This window comes from Haliaeetus leucocephalus, unplaced genomic scaffold, assembly GCF_000737465.1.
Source record: "Haliaeetus leucocephalus isolate CR32 unplaced genomic scaffold, Haliaeetus_leucocephalus-4.0 Scaffold166, whole genome shotgun sequence".
In the NCBI taxonomy this organism is placed as follows: domain Eukaryota; kingdom Metazoa; phylum Chordata; class Aves; order Accipitriformes; family Accipitridae; genus Haliaeetus; species Haliaeetus leucocephalus.
This window is the reverse complement of record NW_010972602.1, coordinates 255,487-282,247: the sequence shown is the minus strand read 5'-3', so window position 1 is coordinate 282,247 and position 26,761 is coordinate 255,487. Positions and strand designations below refer to the sequence as shown.

At 34.9% G+C, this 26,761-nt stretch overlaps 1 protein-coding gene across 1 annotated transcript in view; it reads left to right on the top strand.

Moving 5' to 3' along the window:
- DENND1B (DENN/MADD domain containing 1B) overlaps positions 1 to 26,761 on the top strand; it is a 163,870-nt gene that overhangs the window by 111,145 nt on the left and 25,964 nt on the right. Inside the window, exons 12-15 of the mRNA XM_010563440.1 lie at positions 811 to 856; positions 2,383 to 2,484; positions 10,420 to 10,545; positions 20,522 to 20,623. Of these exons, the coding sequence (XP_010561742.1) occupies positions 811 to 856; positions 2,383 to 2,484; positions 10,420 to 10,545; positions 20,522 to 20,623 (376 nt within the window). The remainder of the gene's footprint in view (positions 1 to 810; positions 857 to 2,382; positions 2,485 to 10,419; positions 10,546 to 20,521; positions 20,624 to 26,761) is intronic.

The window sequence follows — 26,761 nt, the reverse complement described above, 5'->3', positions numbered from 1 at the left end:
CAGAAGTGTGGTGATGGTTGCTGGATGTTTTTTCCCTTCAGTGCTGGATACTGAGTATATTCTTGGTCCAGTGTTGCCAGAACACACTCACTAGAGGAAGAAACAGAAGATTATAGGAAACCATGATAAATTAGCCTGACTAATTCAGCTTCTTGCTTGCATACTGCAGGAGGTCTCACTCCAGAGGCTTTGTGTGGATATTTGTTTTATTTTGAGAATATAGTTCCTTGTCTTACTCAAACTGGAAATGAGAAGTTTACTATCTTGAGTTAAATAGGATATTATACAGCTTCCAAATGGTCACCAGGAAGGGTTTCAGAAGCACATTCAGAACCAAAACTGGTGTTAATGATGTTCGCATTACAGTGTGGGGCTGTCAGCTGGTACCATATTCTTCAGAACAGTGTTTTAATTTTAAAACCATTGTAGTTCTAGAGACAGACCACCTTTGGAACATCCACTAGGTTAGCTCTGCCATGCAGTATGGTTGGTTATTGAAACTAGGTATGGCAAGCCAGTTAGCAAGCTGTATGCGTCTTCTCGCTCATACTTCCAGTTAGGAACAGCATCCTTTATTTTGTGGTTGTCTTTACTGCAGAGTAAAAAATACCAAAACAAAATTTCCTTTGTCTAGTCAAAATTTCAGTAGCAACTGTGTTCATTTAACTACAGGTTTAAACAGTGGATGTTAACTAAGGACTGTATGTGCCAAGATTGTGAATATTTTTTAATTTTTAAATATTTTTTGTTCCACAAAATGTTGCAGTAGTTGGTACTTAAAAGTTGATCTTTTCCACTGTTTTTCTTCAGTGCACCGATGCCTTACCTAATTGGTGTCCATTTAAGCTTAATAGAGGTAAGTTTACTCTACACTTCTACGTACTTGTAAGCATAAGGTGTGTGTGCCATAAATGATAATTTTAATGGAAATACTTCAGAAAGAATCCCTGTTTTTTAACATACAGAATTACAAAATTTAATCTTTGGATGCTTTACAAAGTAAAAAAAGTCTCTCTCTGAAATCTTACTTTTGAAGTGTTCTATGGAGACATGTAAGCTCTACATCATGATTTGTTTCTGTGTCTTTTTAATAGTTTAATGATAGCTTTTTTGCTGCCTTTTTTAGTGGTTCAGCAACAGATTTTCCCAATAATAAGAGCAGTTAAAATTTATTTTGGAGTTGCCATCAATAGGTATTCGGCACCATTCTGATTTCCCAGATAATTTATGTTTCTGTCCCTCTCAAAATCTGAGTAAGATTCATCCCATGACACTCCTAACTATTAATTTAAAAACGAGTATTTTTTTGCCAAAACCCAAGAGGTAGCTTTTTCAGATTTGAACATACAAGAAAACAATAGAACTCACCTGCGCGGTAAGTAATAGCTGGGTCATAAATAGCATTGCCTCTTTCCATAACTGTTTGATGACACCATTAAGCCTACATCTGTAGTCTGATTATCATGCAGAGTAGATAATTGATTTGGGAACTTTATTTGATTTACACTTCTGCTAAAGCAGTTTCTAAGGATCAATTCACATTTACTAAGCTGATGAGGTAGGTACTCCCCCACTCTGAGCGATTAGCACTTTTGTGTTTCCCAAAAGAGCCTTCTATCATATATACTTCTAAACTCTAGGCATAGCCTTCTGTTTTCTCGAATCAGGTTCATATGATCTGCATACATTGATTGTAATATCTTGACTAGGATCTTTTTCCTTATTCCATCAGAAAATAATGGAACAGAACAGCTTGCTCTGAAAAAAAGTCACTGAATTCCTTCTGGAATTATTTCCTGGACCACAGTATTATGTATTATTATAGGACCACATAGAAAAGAGTTCTATCATTCTTTCCTGAAAGGAACAAATTGTTTAATTCTTAGCTGCTAGTCAAGTTCATTGCTGAAAGATTGTTTCATCCATTCTTATAATACTAGTAAACATCATATGCCTGGGACTTATATAAATCTGCAAATAGTTACTTAGTTTTCTCTGTTTTTCATCTGATTATATGATTAGCATCCTATCTGATTTTCACAAGTGAGAATGAAACTTTGTTATAAGATATGTATAGTTCCAATATATTTAACTGTGTTTTGTATAAATCTTGGTTTTCAAGAATTCATTTCTTGAATACGCTTGTATTTCAGAGATTATTAATATAACCTTACTGTTTGATGAAGAGGAAGTGTTTTTAAAAGCTACTCTGAATCCTGCATCTAATTCACAAATCCTACATGTAAAGCTCAATATGTTGTCTTTGCCACTATTGTCCTTTGTAAAATCATTTGTAATCTAGTACATTATAATAAAAATATACTTTGGGAGGATGCCATAGTAAAATGCTTTTCCACGATGTTTTTTTTCCCCTGGTAACAGAGAGTAAAAAATAGATCACTGGAAGATGTGGTTTTGCTAAATGTTGACACAAACACTCTAGAAACCCCTTTCAATGACCTGAACAACCTACCTGGTGAAGTGGTGAGTCTTACAGATATTTCATTCTTTCCTTCTTATATAGATGCTTGAATTACTAGTAGTTATTCTTGCCTGGTTTTGCTGACTGCTATAAAAGGAATAAGGGGTGAAAAGCACCAAGTGTAGACCCCTATATTTGAGATTTTTGCCTTTGTGACAGTTGAGGAGATGTTGAATGGAACATCATATTCCTTATTGTAAAAGTAGGATCATAATTATAAAGCTAGCTGCATTCATTAGGCATAGCTCCTTTAAACGCAAGAGTCTCTTCATCTCATCTTAATCATTATATTACAAAGTAGGCATTTCTGTCTGCCTAGTGGCATGTCTTGCAAAAGAATGAGAGAGTTTTTGAAGGCAAAAAGAAGAAGGGGGCCAATTATCGGCTTCTGCTTCCCTGCCACCTGCCAGTGCTTTCCTTTTAATTAATGATCTGATGGCACTGGTCAATATAATAAGAAATGCTTGTACAGTTGGGGTCAGAAAATTCAGGCTTTGATCTTCTTCAACTTTCTGAAACATTTATTTGTTTTCTCTAAATTATTTCAGTTTTATTTTAATCTCTTCTATCCTGCTGAGGGCTGCGTGAATGAAAACCTATACTGTTTGTCATTTGCTTTGGCAGAGCAAAGACTGCTTACTTAGAATTCTATTTGTAAATTAAACTGCAAACCCAGTTTGTCATAAAAGACATCTGATCCTTTTGAAATGACGAAAACTGTCTTTTGTCTGTAAAGGATGATAAATTAAGTGCCAGTTCTTTCTGGACTTTGATCTTGCAGAGTGTGTTCCCCTCTTTTTTTGTTTTCCTTATTGCCTATAGGGGAACATACTCTGTATATCATCTTAAATAGTCACAAAATTCACTTACCTTGTTTTTCCCAATAGAGCTCTATTGGGGAATAGAGAAAAAAAGGATATCATTGTGAAACCACTGTTTTGATTATTTAGTTATAGATGCTCAAGCTATCACAAATGGTTGTCAAGACAAAGAATTTTATATTAAAATGTGAAATCAAAGAGTTACATTTTCTGAAATTGTAAATCATAAAAACAAACTGACTTAAAGTAAGGCGCTGTGGTAGCTTTTGTTTTTGTTGGTAATTTGTATATATTTGGTACAATAGAAATCAAACTCATGATGATTATATTAATGTCAGTTCCCTTTGATTTTAATGATGTTAAAATCTAGACTTTTTACAGATCATCTGGTCAGTCTTTCTTTTGACTCAGCATCAACTATAGTTCAGAAATGTAAAAGACTGTATAAAAATTATTCTGATGTTTTGTGGTTTTACTTTAGTGTATGAAAAAGTATACACACACACACGTATATATAATAATTTTGACTGTACTCTATCATTCAAGAGTATAACAAGTTAAGTAAAAAATGAGTCATTTTCTGGTGTGTCAGTAATTTTAACTGACCTTGTATTCAGTGAATAAGATTGAGGTTATAGTGTCATGGAGGTACATACCTCTTGTCAAATAATAGCTAGATGTAGAATTGAGAATTAGGCATAATTTTCCATAAGATACTGGAGTTGTAGCTGGAGGTCCTTTGAACAGTAAAAATGGGTATTTGTGCAATGAGAAGGATTTCTCATGTATTTTACAGATGCATATCAAAATGATTTCTAAATTAGTAGGCTAGCATGAAGAAAATAAGGAAACAGATCTTCATACTTTTAGAAGTAAATTCTCCCCCAGGATATATGCATGTTACTATTATTAATGTTAATGAAGGTTATCCTCGTGTACAGACTATACAGCAGACTTAAAATATTTCATTCTGTATCTAATATAGAACAAAACAGAACAACTGTGTTTATGCAAAATATACTTGCAGAATTTGAGGATTTTATAATGAAGCCCATCTCTTCCTCTACTTCAGTCTGTAAAGCACTTTAATTAAAACAATTTAATGGAAAACATACACAATTATAGTTGGAAAACCTGGAAACAAAAGGCACAGACAGTGTCTGTGTTTGGCTCATAAAATGACGAAATGCTTGTCCTTCTTTTGCATTCATGAGGGGCAGTGGAACTGCTAACATCTTGGTTAGAAAGTATAGGACATAGGAGTGTAGAGTCAAAATGCTGAGTTAGACTTAAAACATTAAAACAAATATCAAAGATACTTACATATGTGAAGCATTTTAACCTATATAAATAAACCTCATAAGCATACATGTAGAGGTAGTAAAAAGTCTGATGAAAAAATGAAATGAGTACCTCTGAAGGGTGTTAAAATATAATGAAGAACTGAAAATATAAAAGAAGCTCTAGTCTTACTATCCCTTTCAAAAAATGATTCCGGGTTGGTTAACAGCCTAACAAAAGAAATGCAGTACTTTCAAAGAGTTTTCTAAAACTGTTTCTTGTGTCTGAAGGAAATTAATTATTTTCTTGATCAATAAGCCTGATGATGTCCTCACAGCATAGGTATTTAATAGTTTACCCATTTATAAGTAATAAGTCTATTAAAATGCTCTGATTGTGAATTTTTTCATGATAAATTTAAGATTGAAAAAACATTATTATATAGCATTGTCTAATAAACTGTATAATAAATTAACTGAGGTTTAAAGGCATTTTAAAATCATTCACTTAAGCATTTAAATTATAGTTACAGGCTAGATGACTTTCTATGCATGTGAACTCTATTATTCTGTCAGACTGACCAGTGGTCTTGACTGTGCAAAGGTCAGTGGTCACAGTTGTCCTGAATTACCAGTTCTTTTTTCATGTGGACCCTCTGCTGCGTTGCATGCTGTAATCTTCTTAATGGCTTCATTCCAATATTCACACATAATATTTTAGATTTATTGACTGTTAGAAATACTACCATGCCAGTAGCAGTTCCGCTACTCCTAAGGTATTTAAAATTGGAAAAATAAATCAGTGCAAGACTTTCAGGAATCCTTTGTTTTCTTAGAGGGGGGGAAAACCCTCTTTTTCCTCTCTTCTGACAAGAACACTTGTTTTTAAATTTCATCATTTCACTGTGAATTTGTCTATTATTTTTTAATTAAAAAAAAAAAAGAAAATAAGTAGTTACTTCTGTGGGAGTCAGTTTCCTAATACAATAATACTTATACCACCACTTTAATAATGTAAGACATTAGAAAAAGAACATTTGTGATGTATATAAATTAGTGGAGTCCATAGACACAAATTAATAAACTTAGGGCCTGATCCTGCAATACCTGCTTGCAGTTAACTGACAAAAGGACTACTCCTTTGCTCAAATTTGAACACTTTCAAAAAAGGCTTGGCAAATTGAGGGCATCGCTTTTAGCAACCAAGTCTTACTGACTTCTCCATGGACTAAGCAGAACTTTTATAAATATGATCTTCAGAAAACAATAGGCTTTATAGGCTTTTAGCATCTTCTGAGGTTGTTAAATATTGTTAACTGTAAAATCTACAGAGCTGTTGAAAGATGCGTAGCCTTTGTAGCGTGTGGTGCCTACACACTGATGCAATACAGAATCTAAATGGGTTTTTAAGAGTTTTAGTTTTGAGATTTCTGAAGTCACAGGATTTTAACACCGTAAATTGGGTTTATGAACATTACTGTTCTAAAAGTAGCATTTGAGAAGTAGGCTGTAATTCACATAGAAAATTAAAGTTACTTTATAAAACAATTACTGGGACTGCAAATTATTTCTGAAAATACAATGATGAATAGTACTGTTAAGAAGTTATGGTCAATGTGTAACAATGCAACTAAAAGGATTTTATGTAAAATTTAAATCTCATAATTTACTATGTTTTCCCATCAGAAAATAGCCAAAAATATTACTAATATATTTTAGAAACTCAGAGCAGTCAGCGGTGTTTGCAGTGTTATGAGGCAACTATTTATTTTGAATAAATTCTTAGAGTTGAGATTCTGTAGAACCTCGATATAGTTTTAGAAGCTAGAATGTGAGATTGAAAAGTACAACTAGTTTTAAAAACATTTGCAATTCAGTAGTTGTTCTCATCTAAAGGAGTATTTGTGATTAAATGCTGGAGGGCTATCTTAGATGCCAAAATCCTGTGTGTGTAGATAGTATCAAATAAGTAGAAGTGCTTTCATTAACAATATTGATTTAAATAATATCAGATTCCATTTTGTTGTGTTTGTTTTGTTTCCCTTCTCTGCCATTTTCTCTCACTTTCTAGCTGTTGAGAGTGGGCTGACTTTTATAGTGACATGATCTGATAGGGAACATCAAAAAATAGATTAAAGCATAACAACTGTCACTGGTACCAGAGAAATACATGGCTGTCTTTTTTTTCAGAGATCTGGTAGTCGTTGGGAACCCCAGTGCATGGTTCTGCATTTCTCAGGCAACAAATGTTTGGAATACTTCTATATGTGCTTAAATTTATATGTGTGCTTAAGTTTTTGCAGGAGCAAAGGCTTTGATTAATAGTTACATGATTTTATTCATTTACTCTTTAACTTTATATGCAGTTCTATTCTTCCACTCACATGGATATTGAAAAGATATTAATCATGCTTTGTTTCTGATCAGATAGTTATATTTTAGGAATCTTAGAAAGGACATAGAGTGACTGTTTTTAAAAATGACACCTTTTGTTTTAATGACCAACACAATATTTCTCTACATTTTAGATACACTTAATTACATATGAAAGCAAATTCACATATCAATCTCATGACTTTCTAAATCTCTGAAAAACTATTCTATTGATATAAATCTTCCTGAAGCTCTCATTGCTCTTCATTGGTAGTGTTTAGCAGTCCAATGAAGTCACCTTCCTATGAGAAGCCGTTGCTACGAGAAGATAAAAACAGTTTGCTTCTGGTGTAAATTAATAATACCATTTCTGAAACGGATCACTGGTGTCTTCCAGAAATAAATTTTAACAGCATTCTAACCCCTGTGGTTTGTTTGTTTGCAGTTCTTTATTTTTAAACTTTGTAAAAGGCTATTTCTGTTTAAGGCATGCAAAGAAGGGGAGAAATCTTAATCCTAGATAGGCAGAGGGATTAAAGCATGTATGAGGAAGAGATTTTGATAAAGATGCTGCTTGGTATTTTTTTGGCTTGGTGTGTATTTTCTTTGAAATTTTAAGACCTATTAATATTGTCACTCAAAGGGGTCTCACACTTCCTTGGTTTTAGGTTCATGGATTTAAGCACTCACAATCCTGCTGTGCTCCAAGTCCTTCTAAGTAGTTCAAAGCACCGAGTCTCTTATCTATACTTACTGTATTGACTGTAATAACTACTTTATCACTCTATCTTTGATTAAACTGTGAAACTGGGAGAATTTGCCAGCAACCTACCCAAATGCTCAACTTGGGTTTGCCATCCATCACTCGGTGGTGGGATAACCCTGAGAAAGCACTGTCCCTCTGCATGCATGTTTGCTGACCTCAGCTTGTGGGAAACCTAGGCAGGTCTCAAGGGTGCTTCAAGTGTGCTTCAGCCAGGATTTCAGTTGTGAAGATTGGGAAATCAGGACTGTGGCCCACATTATCTCTGCAGGCTTTTTCTTAAGAGCACTGTGCTCCCAGTACTTCTGCAGAATAATCTAATAGAGTTCTTTCTGCCTTTTAGCATTGCCTCCTGAGAGAAACAGAAGTTGGAGGAACTTTTTTTGAGCTGCAGCATAGCCTTTCTTAGGCTCGAACTCCCTCCAGAATGGCAGCACAAAAATGTGCATCTGACTTAACACAGTTCTGTGCTGGAGAACCCACCTCCAAACTGCCAGCCCATTGGGATGGTCTTAATATTGTTGAACTAACAATGTACCAACACTGCAGCGAAGCAGATTTGTTACTTTCTATTGTTTTTTAACACATTTTTGCCTAAAGCATCCTGTTCATTGATTTATGTTAGGGTACACAATGCCTGCGAGAACTGAGGAAATCAGAAAATACTTTTTTCCTTCACATCCCCCACTTTGTCCTATAATTCCTCTGCTCTACATCACCTTTACCCTCTTTCTTCTCTTACCCTATCTTATCGTCTGCCATAATTTCCCCAAACTCACAAGGTATAATTTAGAACAACATACATCTAAAAAATGTAGAGATTTTTCTCCCTTTTCCTTCTCTTGTATTTAGAAGTTGCTTTGTCCGTCATGACACAGACAACATTTTAAGGTTGACAATTCTTTTTTGACCTCATGTTACTGCTTTTGTTTTAGTGAAACTGAGCTAATGTTGATGGGCAGATTGCCCTTATACAAAGGATATATACGTTTATTTCCCCCAGAATTAAATAAACCTTATTTTTTAATAACTCTAAAATAATCATAGAGTACAGAACAAAAAAACCCCCAATCTAAGACACACATTTATTTTTTCAATCTTGAACTGCTTAACTGTTTTTTGTACTCAGACTTGTACTTCTTTTTTTTTCTGTTTGGGTATAAAGAAAAAACGTAAATGAGCCTTGGTGTATGCTTTCCATGGGCTAAACGAATCAGGCTCTAAACTTTTATCTAGATCTATGGAGCTTGGCTATAAATTGAAAAGATCACAGCTATGGGGAAAAGACCTATACTGTAAAGGCCTTTCTGCATAGATTATGAACATCATAACTCAATAATTTTTTTTCAAAACTATAGTTATAATTGGACCCAATGGGGGTCTCTCTCTTTGATCAGATCACAGTAACTGTGACTTTACACTGGAAAATGTCACTACTGTGAAGGTTTATCACCTGTAGAGCTGGTCTTTTCTCTGATGCCATGTTCAGTACTCATTAGCATTATTCAAAGTTTAGTTGTTAATTAGGTTGACACTTCAATTACAATCATCATCTACAAGAGCAGTCAGGACTGCTTGCATAAAGAAACAGAAAGATACTCATTCTTGCATATATTTCTAAAAGAATGAAAGCTGTTTTGGTGATAGTTTGTGTTTATAATGTTCTGTTTAAAGAGTAACTCTGAGTGTTATGTTGTATAGTATTTAGTGACTTAAATATTGCTTTATTGGATATATTGCAACACAAAGAGATGTAGAAACATGTATTCAGCATAACTGAAGTTGACTTACTTCTCCAGATGTCCCTCATGATGAAAATTAGGAGAGTATAGACTATAACTGGGTGTAATTCTACATCTCTTTAAAGAATACTGTAATAATTCCAGAATTATATGATTTTTTTTCTCCAACGTATCTCCAAGTAAGGGTAATCTAAATTAAAATTTCTGGGTTTTTTTTTTTCTAATTCTATATAATCAGTGACTGCCATTTGCCAAGTAAAAAAAGACAGACCTCCTTAAAAAAAAAGTCAAGCACTAAAATAAAAATGGTCTTTTTTTTTTTTTTTAAACTACAGTTGTCTCCTCAGTGTTGTTCTTATTTTTTTTCCCTTTCATGTGTTTTATCTTTGTGGACAATTCTAAAGGCAATGTAGCACTGAATTTACACAAGCTTTTTTCAGCTATTTGACAGTGGTAGCAGCTACTCCCATAGTGCATGAGAAATGATGTAAGATAGTAATTTGACTTAAAAAAAAAAAAAAACCAAACCAATCTAAAACTGAATAGTAAGTGACCATTAAGAGTCCTTAAAAATAAGCCTTCATAGCATAAATAAAAAATATCCAACTGTCTTCATTCAAAACAAGTAGGTACATGTCATGATTGAGGAAAAAAAAATATGCAGAAAAGGGGCTCACATGCATCTTACTGTAAAATAATTAAGCTTATTTATGTCAAGAGGCCTTGGGAAAAAAAGAGAGCATAAACCAATTTGCATTAGCACTCTACCATCATCCCCTGCTTTCATTTCAATTAACAGACCAGCAGGTGCTCTTTGCAGTTAAAAAGATAAGCTATCAAGGAGGAGGATGAATTTTTGGCTGACCTGTAGACACCATGGTTTGCCTGCTGATTGGGTTCATACCTCTCTGTACCAATTTCTGAGGTGTTAATTTAACTGTTCCGCTCTGCCATGCAGGTCTCGGCCTTGAAAAATAAACTGAAAAAGCAGTCTACAGCTACGGGTGATGGAGTAGCCAAGGCCTTTCTTCGGGCACAGGCAGCACTGTTTGGATCCTACAGAGATGCACTAAGATACAAACCAGTAAGGCTTCTTCTTTACAACTTTTTTTCCTTAATTTATAAGAGCATGGTCTCATTCTTTGTAAGGAAAATATGAAATTTTTTACCCCAGTCAGAAACATTTCAAAGAGAATGTTTTAAATCTTACTCTATGCTAAGGATACATTGGCAATTTAGAAGACACTACCACCTCCTGACAGTGAGTTGTACTGAAAAATAAATACTCATCCAAAGTTGGCTGTTTTCTTATTTGTATCACTCTTATAGTTTATTTAGTATAAAATTAGATTGTATTAATGAAACTACTTACACACAACTCACCTGGTTTAATGTGGTGAAGAAGTGAAGAGGCTTTCAGACTCCATCATTTTTCACTGTGCCGGTCTAGAGACTTTGCTGTGTTTGAGGCCAGAAGCTTGTTATTTCCTAGCAGATGCCAGATGTGAGTCAAACATGTATCTCTTCTGTTATGCACTCATCTTGATTCCACTGATAAGTTGGAGAAATGAAAACCCATTTCATCCCATCAGAACTTCAGAATTTGTATTTCTCACGTTTTGCTGGTACTCAGTAGATTATGTGTTATGGGCTTTCATCCTTTCTGGTTTATGAGGGTGGCACATATTGAGCCTATTAGAGATAAAATAATTTATCAGAAACAACTTAGAGATTCATTTCATCTGTCAGTCCAGATTCTTTTACTATGGTATTTGCAAACTACTGATAGCAGTTCCATTTGATAAAATGCATTGAGATGACATTGGCTGAATCAGATTCCGAGGATATGATGTTTGGTGGTCTGATGGATTCAGATAAATATTGAGATTTGATAGGAGAAAATCACTTGACACTTGAGGCGTCAAGTTTGTAAAACGGGTGGGTGTGTGGGTACGTGGGTGGATGCTTATTTGGGGGTGAGGAGGGCCGTGTGTTCTGTTGCTGGGTAAGGAAGTATGTGGTATTCCTTGGATACCTTGGAAATGGATAGGATAGTTATTAATTCCAGATGAGGCCTTTTCCTGGAGGAAACATTAAAATATGGTGTGGCACGGTCTTCCTTCTACCCAAGTGGTTCTCTTACGGGTAGTCTTTTTTGCCATGAGCGTTTTACACGCTAGCTGTCTGTGTCGCTGATGGCCATTGTTATTGAGATGAAAAGTAACCCATGCAGAAATGAAGTAATGTTTAAGTATTTAGTTCAAGTATTTGTGTTTAGCAGTCATTATAGTTTTTTTATGATGCGGAAAGCTAGTTTGTGTACTATATTGAAATGACAGTACCTGTTTCCAAAATTGCTAGAGTTCAACACAGTACTAATTTCATTAAAACAACTAATTTCAACAAAACAGATAGTTGTTTATTCCATAGTGGCATTATCTGACATTGCTTCAGGAGGGGTTATCTAATTTGTCCCTTAGTCTAAAGGTGAGGACACTGGTCCATGTCAGCTCATGGAAGGTTTCAGGAAGAGCCGTTAAGTCAAAAAGTGTCTTAATCTACATTCAGTATATGCAAACAGAACTATGTCAGTCTGGTTGATGTCCTTACCTCTGTTCTGACCAGAAATAGGCTGCAGTCAGTCCTTTATTTTTTTTGGTAAGTTTGTTGAACTGAATGTGCAAGTTCTTTAGCATTCTGGTTAGCATCTCTGTTGAAATGAGCTCTCCTTTTAACTGATTTCCATTTTATTTGAGTTTATTTGTTGGCATATCTGAGAGATCTACATTTGCACTGTATTGGAAGTAGTGCTCCATGCATCATTTCAACTGGCAAATATTTGTCAGTGACCTTTGCAGTCTTTCTTTCTGCATTATTTTCTTTTGCAGGGTTGTTTTTGGGGATTTTTTTTTTTTTTTTTTTTTTTTTTTTTTTTTTTAAAGATATGTTATTTCAGAATATCTTAATAGGCGGATGTCTGCTGGCAAATACCAGCATATCTTGGATTGGCATCAACTTGTCCAAAGACAAAGCATATTTAGAGGGGAAAAAAAAAAAAAAAGTAACTGTTGTTTTGAGCTGTGTTCACATAGTTTTAACTAATCTAGTATTTTACAGAATTTTTGTTGTGATAGAAAAATTTATTAGAAGCTGAATTTGCTCTGGATTAGTAGAAGCTAAGAGGAGCTGTCCCATGATTGTTCAGCATATTTTACACGTGCCTTTTGAACTCAGTTTAACGCATTGTGAATTGGGAAGTTCAAAAAACCAAATCACATTTGACTATTACCACCATTTGTCAAGAGTGTCAAAACTTGTCAACTGTTATTGCAAAGGAAATAATACCCTTTGTTTTGGAGTCTGTGGTGCTGGATCTAATAAGGAAATCTAAAACACAGCTATGGACTTCATTTACATTCTTTCAGGAGCTCCAGTAGTATTCATGTAGAAAATTTGTAGGGAGTATACTTAAATGAGAAATTTTCTGTAGAGATTTGAAATACTTTTGCTATAAATAAGTTTGTCATACAAGAACTGAGCGGTTTTGGGGTACTATTTTTAGGATTTCAAGCATCCTGATGAAAAATAAAATAATGTATTTGGGTAGTTATTGGTTGCTTGTAAATTGAAAAATATTTTCCTTGCAACAGTGTGTTCTGTATGATTTTAACTTGAAACATGAGACAACTATCATTAATATTCACTTAGAGTAAAGAACAGCTTTAATAGTGTCTGTACTCATCCAACACTTTTCTTCACTCCATGCGCTGTTCATCACACTGAACACTCATTCTGTGCAACTGTTTGTTTTCAGCATAGGACAGATTCTCCTCGGTATAGCAATATGTCTTGAACAAACGTCTAGCAATTATTTAAAAAAAAAAAAAATAAATGACTGATTAAAAGGAAAATGGGAAGCTTCAGGGGTCTTGAAAGGAGTTCATGGGACTCCAAAAGACCATATGGAAAATTTGACTACTCTAATACAGAGAGGAAATATGACATGGAATAGATAAAGGTGATCATATTTTCTTGTGTAATAAATAATAAAAAACTTAATCCAGTAAAAGTTTCCAAGAAAAGTGGAAATAGTGTTTTTTCTGGTTTAATCACAATACTGAATTAAAGAAATCAGTCAAATTGATGTAACTGCCAGAAGTATTTTTGTAATATGCTACACTTTACATTAGCAAATATTGAATGATAGGAATAGATCTGTAGAGCAAAACAGTACAGTTGGTGCTAAGGACCTGATATCCACACAGTGTGCATTTCTAGCTTTATTGTGGTTCTTATTTTAGTCTGGTGTTCAATACTGAATACCCATGACTAACTGGAACTCATTTTCTGCTTCAGTTTAATCCAGAAGGAATCGGGTTCATGCATGGTAGGTGGAGATGACTGAAAAAATTGCTTCACTGTATTCAATAAATACCGAAAAATAATCCAGAACAAAATATCATCAGTGGAATGGTGAATTATAATGTTTTTGTATATGGTCTTGTTCATGTAGAGGACTGAAATCCATTTTGAGATGTTGGGTGAGATGCTCTGACAGTGGAATGTTCATGTACTTTGGCGGGGGGGCGGGTGCGGGCGGGGTGTCTCCAGCAGTGGCAATGAGGTCATTCAAACTGTTTTGTTGTGAGGAGCCCTGAAATATAGAAAGGCAAGTGGTCAGTGCATGGTTGTACTTGCCCATCTAGCAGCTGCAGTGTGAGCCATTGCATGATCTACAGCACCAGTGATCACAACCAGTTTTGATCACAAGAGTCTAACCCTGCTGAGGCATTGCAATGATCTGACTGTTGTGAGGGAAGTGCTTCTTACATCATGTAAATGCATATACAAATCCAAATTATGTTTACTTTGGGTGGTCACAACTTAGCCTTGAACCTTCTGTTGCTCCTGTTTTCTTTAGCAAGTCCAGCATTTGGGAATTTATCATGGAATAATACTGCATGCTCCATGTTCCAGACTTGCATGCATAGGTGGAACTTAGATACAAAGACTACAGTTGTGCAGTTTGTGTCATTTTTTCAATCAATGTATCGGCAATGTTGTGTTCTTTTTAGCTATTTTACTTTACACATTCTTCATGGGTAATTTTTAGGCATCCTTCCTTATATCAAACAAGACCCACGCCAGTCAAACATTTTAAAAACTCTGTGATGGCTAGCGAAAAAGGGCCTTACACATGTACTTGTGCAAACCTTGCAGATGAAAGCAAAGACTAGTAAATTTTTTCTATTAATAATATACAGTATGGTTATTTAATAAAACACTATATGATGTAAAGAATTCTTAAACAGGCAATATTCCCAATCTATGTCTAGAGAGGGAGAGGTAGATAAGAGAATGAGGAATAAGTGAAAAAATAATGAGTATAAAAGTATTCACCATGATAGAGATTAATTTTAACATAATCAGAAAAGTTGTTTGCTCCTAAGCAGCAAACATCAGGAGGAAATACAGGTGTGATATTTTTATTTTTTATTTTTAAGAAAAGGTAATAAATCATGGCAAGACAAATACATTTCAAATGTATTCCAAATAAACAAATCCTCTTACTTTATGACAGATCTGTTAAAAGATTGTGGAATATAAGCAACAGTAACTTATTTTCTACTTTTGAAAAATGGGCTTTTCTTCAAGAATTAGCTAACAAAAGATGAAGTTGTTGAAAAAAATCACCTCTTTTGGGGAAAAAGTCCTCAAAGCTCTTGATGTTCAACCAAAAGAAATAAACCCAGGATAGCTTTGTTTTAAGTTATGATAGTTGTAACATCACTCATCAGGAATTAAGAAATGAAGAGCAAAGGCTAATGGCTTGCTCTGGAATGCTCAGCAGTAGGAGTTCATGGTCTCATCATCACACCAGGGGTGCTGAGATAACTTCCAGCTTGAAGATAGCACAACCTGTCAGACCTCACTTTAATTGAATGCTAACTGGAGTGCTTTGGGCCAGTATTGACACTATTTTAAGCAGTGACATTGGCTCTCCAGCAGATGCAGGTATTGTATTCAATATGCAATAAATCAAACTAATGTAATTAAATGTTATATTAGGAAAAAAAAGATATTTTAAGTTTCAAAATGCACGTGAATTTCTTGAGAATGCATAAGTAATGATTGCTTATAATTGAGTTTCAAAATGAAACCTTTTGAGGACAGGTATCTCTTGAAATGGGCAGTGACTTGTTTACCTTTCCCCCAAGAGCTGGGCATAAAAAGTACAGCAGAGTACAGAAACAGAGAAAGAGTAATGAAATACCAGAACATAGTTTGTGTTTAAATCCAGAACCACCCTGTGTAATATCTGTTATGACTATTTATTGTGACTTCCATAAGAATTTTATTTTACATGGTGAAAACCATATTGTTTAATTTGTCTTAAGGAGTGTAGTAGTCCTTTATTGAATATAGATACTGTATTAATAGGAGTTGTTGTAGGGTTTAATTGTGACTATAAGAAAAATCAGCACATCTGAATCTTTTTTTGGGGGGGGGGTATATTGCAAGAAATTTGCAAATTTTGCAGAAATTTGTTTGTCATTTTAAATGGCACCTTCCTGAGTAGAATCACAGGTCATACTCAGTTATCCCCTGGCCTTCATCTCTGAATGTCATGACAGCAGATGCAATTTCAGCTTTGTACTTCCTTGATTTTAAACAGAGGAATTTTAATATCAAACAAAAATACAGTTTAATGTAATAAGCGAGTGCTACCATATGAAATGGTATTAATTATAGCAGTAGTACAAATAGTTGGTACAAGTCATCTCACACTAAACCGATATGAGTGTTTTCTGAAATATCTGAATTTTGTACTTCTTGCTCAAGTTAAGTATCAACAGATTTAGAAAGCACAAACATACCTTCTAATCTAGATTATCTTTCCTTTTAAAATGATCACACTGTTTTAGCTCACTGTTTTCACGTTCTATTGGGGTCTGTATAAATAGCTTACTTAAAATGTGAATGTAGCGTAGAGTAAGAAATCCCTGCTGTGTGTGGCAAGCTATGAAAGGGGAAGAAAATTCTATAGCAACTGTTGTTAAAAGGACAGGTATCTTGTTTGGACATAGATTGTTTGGTCTGAGTATTAGCTGTCTACTTTTCAGTATAGTGTCCCCACTGGGATTTGATTGAACTTGTTTTGGAAGTACATTGTAGACCAATACAACAGGGGCCATTTGATGGTCTAGGAGTTAAATTATCAGTGGAGCATTCCTCCAAAACTCAGTTTCTAAAGGTACATGGTTGTATTTGCAGAAACGAGAATGTTATAAGCTTTACGTACAAAAACTTCTAGAGCTGTTTTTCTTTATATTGATTCAATAATTTATTTTTTAAATAGCACTTCAGAGGGCTTTGTGTTTATAGTAATAATATTGAAGATTTTAAAAAGTTTTATTTGGAAAACAATTTTGTTCAGAGCCTTGAACAAATAAAAGAGCTAGGAGTTAATTACTGAAATTGCATTAAATAATATAAAGCTAGAGCAGATATTCTGAGAGAACTTCAGTGTGGAGTTTCTACAGGTTTCAACAGATTTTCTCATTTTCATGTGCTGAACAGGTAGGAGCTTTAAACCTACTCAAATTCTTAAAGCAACCTTGCTGTCAGTAGTTTCAAATAACATAGATGACTTTTGGATGTGAACTCTTTATAGACCTAAATAAATTTGCAGCTAAGGAATAGCTTTGGTTATTCTGTCTCTGAACTGTACTGATAAGGGAACAGAGGCACCAATGCATGAGTGCTTACTAAGTATCTGAAGCATCCAGCGATTAAAGGAAAGTATTTGGGAAAATTTACAGGCATGCACTAAAAATGTGTGTTGAACTACCCTTTCCTGGCGTTCTGCTACATGGCTCAGGGAGGAGAAGTGCCATTAAGTAAAACTATCTGACTGCTCTCTCTTCCCAGGCTGATGTGAAAGGGAGAGCAAGCATGCCTGTTTTCTCTTCTGCTGGAAGATAACCTCTCCTTTTTCTCTTTCATCTTTCCCAAGTGTCGTGGTTTAACCCCAGCCAGCAACTAAGCACCACGCAGCCGCTCACTCACTCCCCCCCATCCAGTGGGATGGGGGAGAAAATAGGGAAAAGAAGCAAAACCCGTGGGTTGAGATAAGAACGGTTTAATAGAACAGAAAAGAAGAAACTACTAATGATAATGATAACACTAATAAAATGACAACAGCAATAATAAAAGGATTGGAATGTACAAATGATGTGCAGTCCAATTGCCCACCACCCGCCAACTGACACCCAGTTAGTCCCCGAGTGGCGATTCCCCCCCCCCCCCGCCCAGTTTCTATACTAGGTGTGACATCCCATGGTATGGAATACCCCTTTGGCCACTTTGGGTCAGGTGCCCTGGCTGTGTCCCCTCCCAACTTCTTGTGCCCCTCCAGCTTTCTCGCTGGCTGGGCACAAGAAGCTGAAAAATCCTTGACTTTAGACTGAACACTACTGAGCAACAACTGAAAACATCAGTGTTATCAACGTTCTTCACATACTGAACTCAAAACATAGCACCTAGGAAGACAGTTAACTCTATCCCAGCTGAAACCGGGACACCAAGACAATTGGGAAAGTGGCAGTGGAGGCATAGCTTAGTTTTTATTTTTCCAAATAGTGTGTTTTGAAAATACTGTTTTCTGTCTTTGGTCCTAAATTTAATGTTTCATAGTGTGTCATGAATCATCATCTAGTCAGTTCTGCACCCCTGCAAAGCCTCTGTATTTCCAGAAATCATTTCTTTGTGTAACAACAACTATATATATAAATAAGGAGTTGTTATAATTTCCTGCCTTGAAATTTTCTGGAAGAACGACAGAACTGAGAAGAGAGCCTGCCCTCAGGAACGCTACGTCTTCTACCACCATGTCTCACTGGAGACTATTCCATTTGTTTTGATGCACTTTGAATTTGCTAAGTAGCTTGGGGTCATCCTCTTAAGACAAGAGTCTTTAGGAGCTCAAGAATAGCTAATGCAAAGTGGGTCAGGAAGGCAGTGCTATTTAAAGTACCACAAACATTTCAAGCTATTTGGCAGATCCAGCATGTCCTGCATGTGTACAGTGTTCAGCAGTTATCCTGGGATAAGTAGTAGGTGGAGTAACTTGGGTGCTTCCCCTGGAACCTGATTGGCACAGTGCTACATATTGTACTCAGATGGGTTTGCATATCACAGCATTCCAGCTAACCTGTGAAAGGGGAAGGAATACGTTCGGTAAATGTATAGCTTCTAGCTGTCCACTGAGATTTCTTTTCTAAAATCAGAGGTTCCAGAAAGAAGTAAGGATGTAAAACTTAAAACTAAGTTAAACACGAACTTAAGTACTTTCCTGAGAAGGATTGGACCTCTTAAAAGAGAGGCTTAAAAGGAGGAGAGCTTTTGGTATCGTAAGAATAGGATTTTAAAATGACGTCATGGTGTTTTAACTGCAACATTTCCTTGGATCATACTGGAACCATTTAAAAATGAAGTGCAAGGTGTAAAGAGCAGTTGAAAATGATTTAGAGCTACTCCACCGAACTCACCTAGGTCACATGTGGAAAACACTTTGTGGTATTCTGGAAATACATAGCTGCACAGTTAGCCAGAATGATAGGAAAATGTGTGAAATAGCATGTGTGATTAAAGTTAAACAGGGTTAGGAGCAGAAAGCTGTGGTGGTCATGGGCATGAATAAATTTGTCTTTAAAGCGGCTAACAGTTGGAGCTATTGTCTCTGTACAGCAGCTGTCTTTTGATCTTTTTTCTTTTGAATGGCTGAGGTGTCTTTTATTCTGTTGTGGCACTGCACTGTATATGTAGCTTTTGGGTAGTAAAATATTCTACGGTACATTTAGGTGTGGCATTTTGTTGGATTCCAAATTTTCTGTCTTTGAGACCTTTGGTAATCGTTTCTAACCTGGTAATTATTTTGGTTTTGTAAACTTGGGTGAGAGGCCTTTTGGCTTTATGATGAAAGCAGTTCATGTGCCTTGATCACTACACAAACTTTGTAATGTACCTATTATTTATCCAGTTATGCTGAACCTTTTCAAGTATTTATCACAAAGTATTGACAAGAATAACAGAATTGGAGAGAATCCTCATCAGAAACGTCCAGTGGTCTGTGCACACTGAAGATAGCAAATTTTAAATGAAATTAGGCAATAACATAGGAGTCAACTTGATAGTTTATAAATAATCTTACTAGCATCTTTTATTTTTTATGAGTGTTGTTTTCAGTAATAATTTTTTCAACATACATTTCATTTTCAATGAATTTTTGTTTATCTTCTTTCATCATCAGAGTGTTTTGGTGCAGGGTTTTTGGTAGCTGTAGGCTATGCACTTTTCCCATGTTGGGGAAATATGTTTTGTTGTATTAAATGTTAACCTCATCTGTTCAAACTTTCTCCGTAACAATGTTCCGAAAAGTTTGTAGCTTTTGTTTTGTGTAAAAAGAAAATAGATATATATTTCAATAATTTCCTGTTATATCAGCAGTATATTTATCAATCTTCTCATGTTTTGGTAGAATAAATATAAAAATAATTTGGTACAGATAGATATTTTTGGACTGAACTAGAGTTTTGGTTTACTAGTATTGCTGGTTTAGCGTGCCAGGGAATCAGAATAATCCTGAGCAATAATGCATGTTAAATTTATTTGAAGCAGTGGACCTGCTTTTCCTCAAAATTTGAACCACTTCCTCAAAATTTTTAATGAAGAGTGCTATGAAGGTAACATGAACCAAATGTAAACCACTTTACTTTTTCCTTGCAATGTGTATTTTGTAGACTGACTTAATAAAACCCAAAGGTTCAATTGCAACATGTATTGAGAACTATTTAAATATTGTATGAAGATTTTGGGCTTTTCTTGTTGTTGTCTACATCTGTTTAATTGGATGCATGTTTATCAAAATAGCTTGAAAGGGAATATTTGTATGTATTGACTCTTAATAAATAAATAATTTTGTAATGGAGAATTTTAAATAAAACAGCATATTTGTATACTATAGTTACCATCTGATTTTTTCTGTTTAAATTTTTTAGGGGGAGCCTATAACGTTCTGTGAGAATAGTTTTGTGAAGCATCGTTCCAGTACTACTAAGCAGTTCCTGGAAACTGCAGTTAATCTTCAACTGTTTAAACAGGTATGAGAGGGTAGATGACCCAAGTTTAATGATTTTTCTCTTAAAACTTACCCATATTTAAATACATTTTCCTTTCCGTCAGCTTCTGAAACTCTGGTATAAAATATAAGTACAAGTACTTTGTGTACAGTCAGTCATCCCAGTTTTGTTGTATTTTTAAATCTTCAGGTATAGTTTTTTAACTATAGGGGAGCTGGGGGGGACGGAGACGGGGACGGAACTCAACAAAAAATAGCCCCAGGTTGCAGAGCCAGTGCAGCATCTCTTCAGAGACAGTCAGCAGCTCATCTAAACAAGAAAAATCATGGATCTCCCAGCTTGATAGTTGAACTCCATTTTCAGCTCTCTTGGCTCATGACCAAAGAACCTAAACAGCATAGTGCTTGCTTAAATTGGACTTCAGTGGCGTTTTATTAAAAACTGGATTCATACTGTAATTGCAATTTTCATTACTAGGCTTTTTGAAGTATGCACACAGAGAATGTTACAAACCCAAGCCATAGGGGTGGCCTGAAAAATGTTCTAGCTAATCTGTTAATGCAGATTTTGAACTAATAGAGACCAAATTGTTGAATGTCTGGCACAGCTCAGTAATAGTTTTATTAGTCTTCGAATTTTTTCTTTGATTTTATTCTGTAACTCTTTTCTCCCTTTTCATCACATGACCACATTGCATCAAAAAGGTGCTAAGAAACTTATTACTAGATTTTTAGGAAAATGTGAATGAAATCAGAAGTCTCATAAAAGTATGTATTTGCCTGCAAATATCTGGAATGATTGAGGCATGGGAGTTCATGTTTAAATAATCTGGTGGACTTCTTTGAAGATATACTACAATGATAGATAAGGGAAATTCATTATATGTAGAATCTTCTAATTTTCAAAAAACATTTGGTGTTAATCAGAGGCTAGTGTCTAAAGAAAAGATTTATGCAAGGATTATAGTTTGTACAAGTCCTGTGAAAATAAGTTTTTCCTATTGTATAAAAGTTAAGGAAATAGTGATCATAGAATTGGCCTCCTTTTGATTTTACTGTGTTTTATTTTATACAATAACAAAATGTAAATAAAAATATACAATAATAAAGAAGAAATCTGAAACCTTTTGAAGCATCCAGTACTTATGATTCAAATGGAGAGAAGTAAGAGTAAACTGTTTACATTTTGCGTATCTCAGTGTGATAAGCTAGCATGAAACTTAATGGAAAGCTGCCTACAAGCAATGTTTCTAAATTGTTGTCACACTACTACTACTAAAGCAAGATCTTCAGCTGTAAGAAACAGGTTTAACTCCACTGAAATGAATGGGCTTGTCAGTGTGGCTCTGTACTTACCCATTACATTTTAATATGTGTTCAATTAAACAGAATCAGTTTACAGTTTGTTTATAGCTTGTTTTAATTTTATTTCAACTGAAGGAAATAATATATTTTAGAGGATTAGGAAATAGTAACAATTTTGATGAGGTATGTGGTTTAATAGTAGTAGTAGGGGTTTTTTTCATTCCTCTAGTTCCTGTTGCGAAAGTTACTCCTACTTCTTCAGCTAATCCTCAGCCCAGCTGCATCTTCTCCAGTTTTTCCCACTGGCAAATGAGCTGTTTTCAAAGTTGTTTGTGTTCAAAAAAGACTAAACTGTATTTTATGCTGTTCTGGAAAATCTTTTAAGCAGAAAATAGTTCTTAGAAGCAGCCTTAAACCTAGACCAAGCCGAAAATAGGTACTTTAAATGCACACTTTTTGCCATAACTGGCAAGTAAGCTTTACTTGTGCCGTTTTATAACATCCTTCCTCTGTCCTTTTTTCTTTGTAGGTTTTTAATCTTCTCCCCCTCTCACCTACATTAAAACATGTTAATTCCTCTAATTTAACCATTCTCTTAATTGTGGAAGTTGTAGTATCTTTTCACCAAAGTACCAGGAAATCACTGTCAGAATAAATTGTGGAATTAATTCTATGTGCTACTCCCATTCAGATTATTTTCATCTTCAACATCATCTGTTTTTACTTTGAATTGCATTTTGATGTGCTTTCTATTAATGATACCACCAAATGTATTAGCACGTGCCAATCTTTTGTACCAAAATCATTAACTAACCTGTAAATAGGATCAGTCCTGACACTTACTCTGAAACACCATGATCGGTGACAGTTCTAGCCTGACACTTTTCCTGCCATTACAAGTGGTTAGCTCCTTTTTGGGCGAGTCCTCATCCAACCTAAAGTTCAGGTGTACTGTTCAAGTACTCTGCTTTTATTTCATCTAAACTAGTATTTTGAAGCACATGCAAGAGGTTTTTCTGTCATACAGATAAATTGCTTTTCCTTTATCTAGAAAATTAATTGTCAAAGAATCTGTGAGAACCAGTGTTTTGATAACTCATGTTGTATCTTTCCATTTTCTCCTTTACCATTTTTCCCCGCAAATCTATTTGTCAGCTTCATCAAATTGTTAAGGGCAAACTAACAGACCAGCACTTATCACAACCTTTGTTTTTTAAGAAATGGTACTGTTATTTTTCACTTCAATTGTGTTTCCTTTACCTTCATAGACTTGTAAAAAATTTTTTTACTTCCAGATATATGTGCTGGTTTCCTTAGAATCGTGTAACAGAGGTGAATCTAGGGGGGTTTTGACACGAGTTTTATTCCTCAGGTATTATAATGTCCATTTCTGTATCCCATTTTCATTAACACTTGTATTTTTGTTCCCTTATTCAGCATCATAGTCTTTACTGAAAATTGAGACAGGGTATTTTTGGCAGGGACTATGCCTAGATTATCTTTTAGCCTCAAACCATTCTCTTGGATTTACAAATTATGGAGATGTCTTTTACATCAGGTTGATGACTTCACATTTTTGGAAGTTGACAGGACTGTTTATATTGCTCTAAAACAGAATATACCAAACTGTTTATGCAAAACATACATTTTCCAGGAATTCATAGAAGTAATTTATGATAAATACCCTGATATGGATCACAGCTATAGGGACATGTGAAGTTCATTTTTGCTGGCTTTAGTTTTCTAAAGCTGTCCTCTGCCCTGAATAGATTTAATTTAAAAAAAAAATGGTTATTGTTATTCTTAAACTATTAGGATATTTAATCATATAAAAATATTTTTCTCAGAAAGAAAATAATTATTATTTATATAGTAAATATTCCTATTTCCTGATTAAATATTCTGTATATGACAGTTTTTCTTCAGTTTAAATGTTTGTTCTCTGAGACTATATACTTATGTTACTTTTCTCACTGTTTTTTTTCCACATCTTTGATATTTGTACTCTTATGTATGCTATCTATTTGTTAGCTTTTTTGAGCCTTAGAAAGGCTCCCCTTTAGCTACCTTCCATGTTACACTAGTTAATCTTTATTTGAAGCTGCAAACATAAACAACTAATAGTTGCATCTTACATGTCAAATAGTTCCGATGAGTGTCCAGGGAAAATATTAATTCATTCTTAGAACTAGCATGAAACATAATGCTAGACTATCTTGTTAAATAATGTAATTGTATAAGCAATGTAATCTGCAACATTTATTGGGATTTGTTCCTCAAATGGTGGAAAGTGCTAACTAGACAAATAAATAGTGAATGCAGGATTAGGACTTGAAGAATCATAAGTCTTCGAAAATTATTAGAAATGTCAACTTTCATTTACAAGCTTTATGTGTTGAGCTCTGTTCTTGCAAGCTATTGAGCTGTTACTGTGTGGAAATCACATTTATGTTGTTTTCTTTGCTTCTATCAACTTTCTGTTTGTAGTAATGGGTGAATTGACTTGGCATTTTTACTCCTGCCTAAATAAATGATCGGGTTTAGCACACAAATATCATCTTTCCTCCCCCACCCCCCACCCTTTATCACCTGTGCAACAAGATCTTCTGAAGCGGATATGGTCTATATTTTGGTTTTAGAATTCAAAATTATTTAAGGATTATGGTAGTTCTGTCTTTAGTCATCTTAAAATCCAAGACTAGCACTGGAATTACTAGTTTGTCACTGAAAGTGGTAGTCAACCAAAGACTCTCTATCCCAAAGTAAATGTGTTTCTTGAAATAGCAGGCCCAGATTTTTCGAGGGAGTATGGGTTTGAAAAAAGGGAGGAGAAAACCATAAAGTGTATGTGCAATTCCACATGCTATTCTTTTCATGTAGCAGTTTAAGGGCAAACAGTAACAACTACTACTATCACTACTAACACAACTGCCTTGAAATAATTTCTCTAATATCTCTTTGCTAACTGTTCTGTTTGTCAGTATTTACATTAAATACTCAGTTGGAGTGATCCTCTAAAAACTAGAATTCAGTCAGTGTATCAGCCTTCTGTTAATAGAATTTTACCAAATGATGGGTATGTCTGTAAATCTTATGTTAATTTATAGTATGGAATGAATTTATAACTTTTCCAAAAGAGATAATGTCTTACAGTTCAAAGGCTGGGGATGTGGGGGGGAGGTGGTTTGTTTTTTTTTTTTCCATAGCAGTAGCTAAAGATGCTCTTATCTCTTTTTCTTACTGTGAAATAATCCAGTGATCCCATAGTGGTCTGACCATGAACCAACCTATTTGGAAAAAAGCCAACTTGGAGTAAAATGAAAAAATAAGAAGGAATTTAGACAAGAAAGAGAAAGAAATGGTTATCTTTGTGCTTGCCTTATTCTTGCTGCCAGATTTTTTGTACTCTGACAGAGTAATTTGTTTCATGTCACTAGTCTGTTCATTGACAAGCATCAGATTGTCACTGACACCGTTTGGATAATCTGTGGTAAAATAAGATATAGCCAAATAATTAATTTTGGTTAGTTCCTATGTACTGTTTAGTACCAGTGAATAACTCAGAATTCTTGCTAGAAGATGAACCATGTATAATTGGAAAAATGCTTTCTCACTTTATGTCTCAGACTTGAGTTAGCCTTTTCAAAACAAAAAGGGAGGGGTTGCTTCTTGAAAGAATTTTAAACCTTTAAGAACATGCTCATTGTACTTCTTTGAAGCCCGGTAATTCTTGAAAAGAATGTATTCATTCCTTCTGAGAGGTTTAATCATTAATTATCTTATTTTGACTTTTTCTGACATATTTGGATCATTTCAGTCTTTGCATATACACTTATAGGTAGATGCAAATCCACATGCATGCGCAGCTGTAACCTCTGCATAAGGACAGCTGTTGCAATATGCATCTCAAGATGCATCTAAATAGGTGTTAGTGGTTTAAAAAAAAAAACAAAAGGGCAAACAGATGTGTTAGAACTTAAAAATACAGTTGGTGTCAACCCTGAACTGTGCTCAGTCCGGTGGACAGGGTCTTAGAGGTCTGCCTTGGCGTTATGCCTCACTTTGTTTTGGCACTTTGTGTCACATTCCCATACAGTTAAATGTAAGGTCCTTTGAGTCAGCTTGCACGCTGCCAGTCAAATCTGCTACCACTGTTTCTGAAGACAAGCCACAGCCTTCCTCTGCTGCTTACTGGATGGTTCTGCTACAATTTTGACTCACATACTGTCCTTATAGGGTCATTTTTCATGTAGAACACATACACTTTTAATGGACCTCGAGCAGATGTCGTAGCCTATTGTTTCTTTGAACTGGGTGTGGTGAAATATTTCCAGTTGTTCTAAAGGTACTTCTTGTGTACAGCAAGTTCTACTTGGGGCCCATTGATGCATGCCCAGAAAGGGATTGAGAGGTTTGTTTATGTTGTTTTGTTGATAATACAAAGTAAACTTATGATTTCACAACAGAACATCACGGAATGTCTTAGTGACCTTTATATGATTATGATTATAAATCCAAATTACCATTTGTAAGGAAATAAATTAATATGTTTTCATGCCATTAGAAAAGCAAGAAAAGCTTGAACACCATTTAAAATATTTCTGAACAAAAATTTGTAAATTTTGCATAATATAGCTAATTTACTTGATCTATATAAAATACTCTGACATTTCTGCTGCTCGTAGTTGCAACTACTCTTGCAAAATCCATCTAAAAGCAGTATATTATCTTTAAGCTGTACGTTGTCTTGAACATACATATTCCATTATAATGTGCATGCTTAAAACTATAACACTGTAAAGCAATAACAAAGTGTGACTTTCCCCCCCCCCCCCCCCCCCCCCTCTCTTCATTT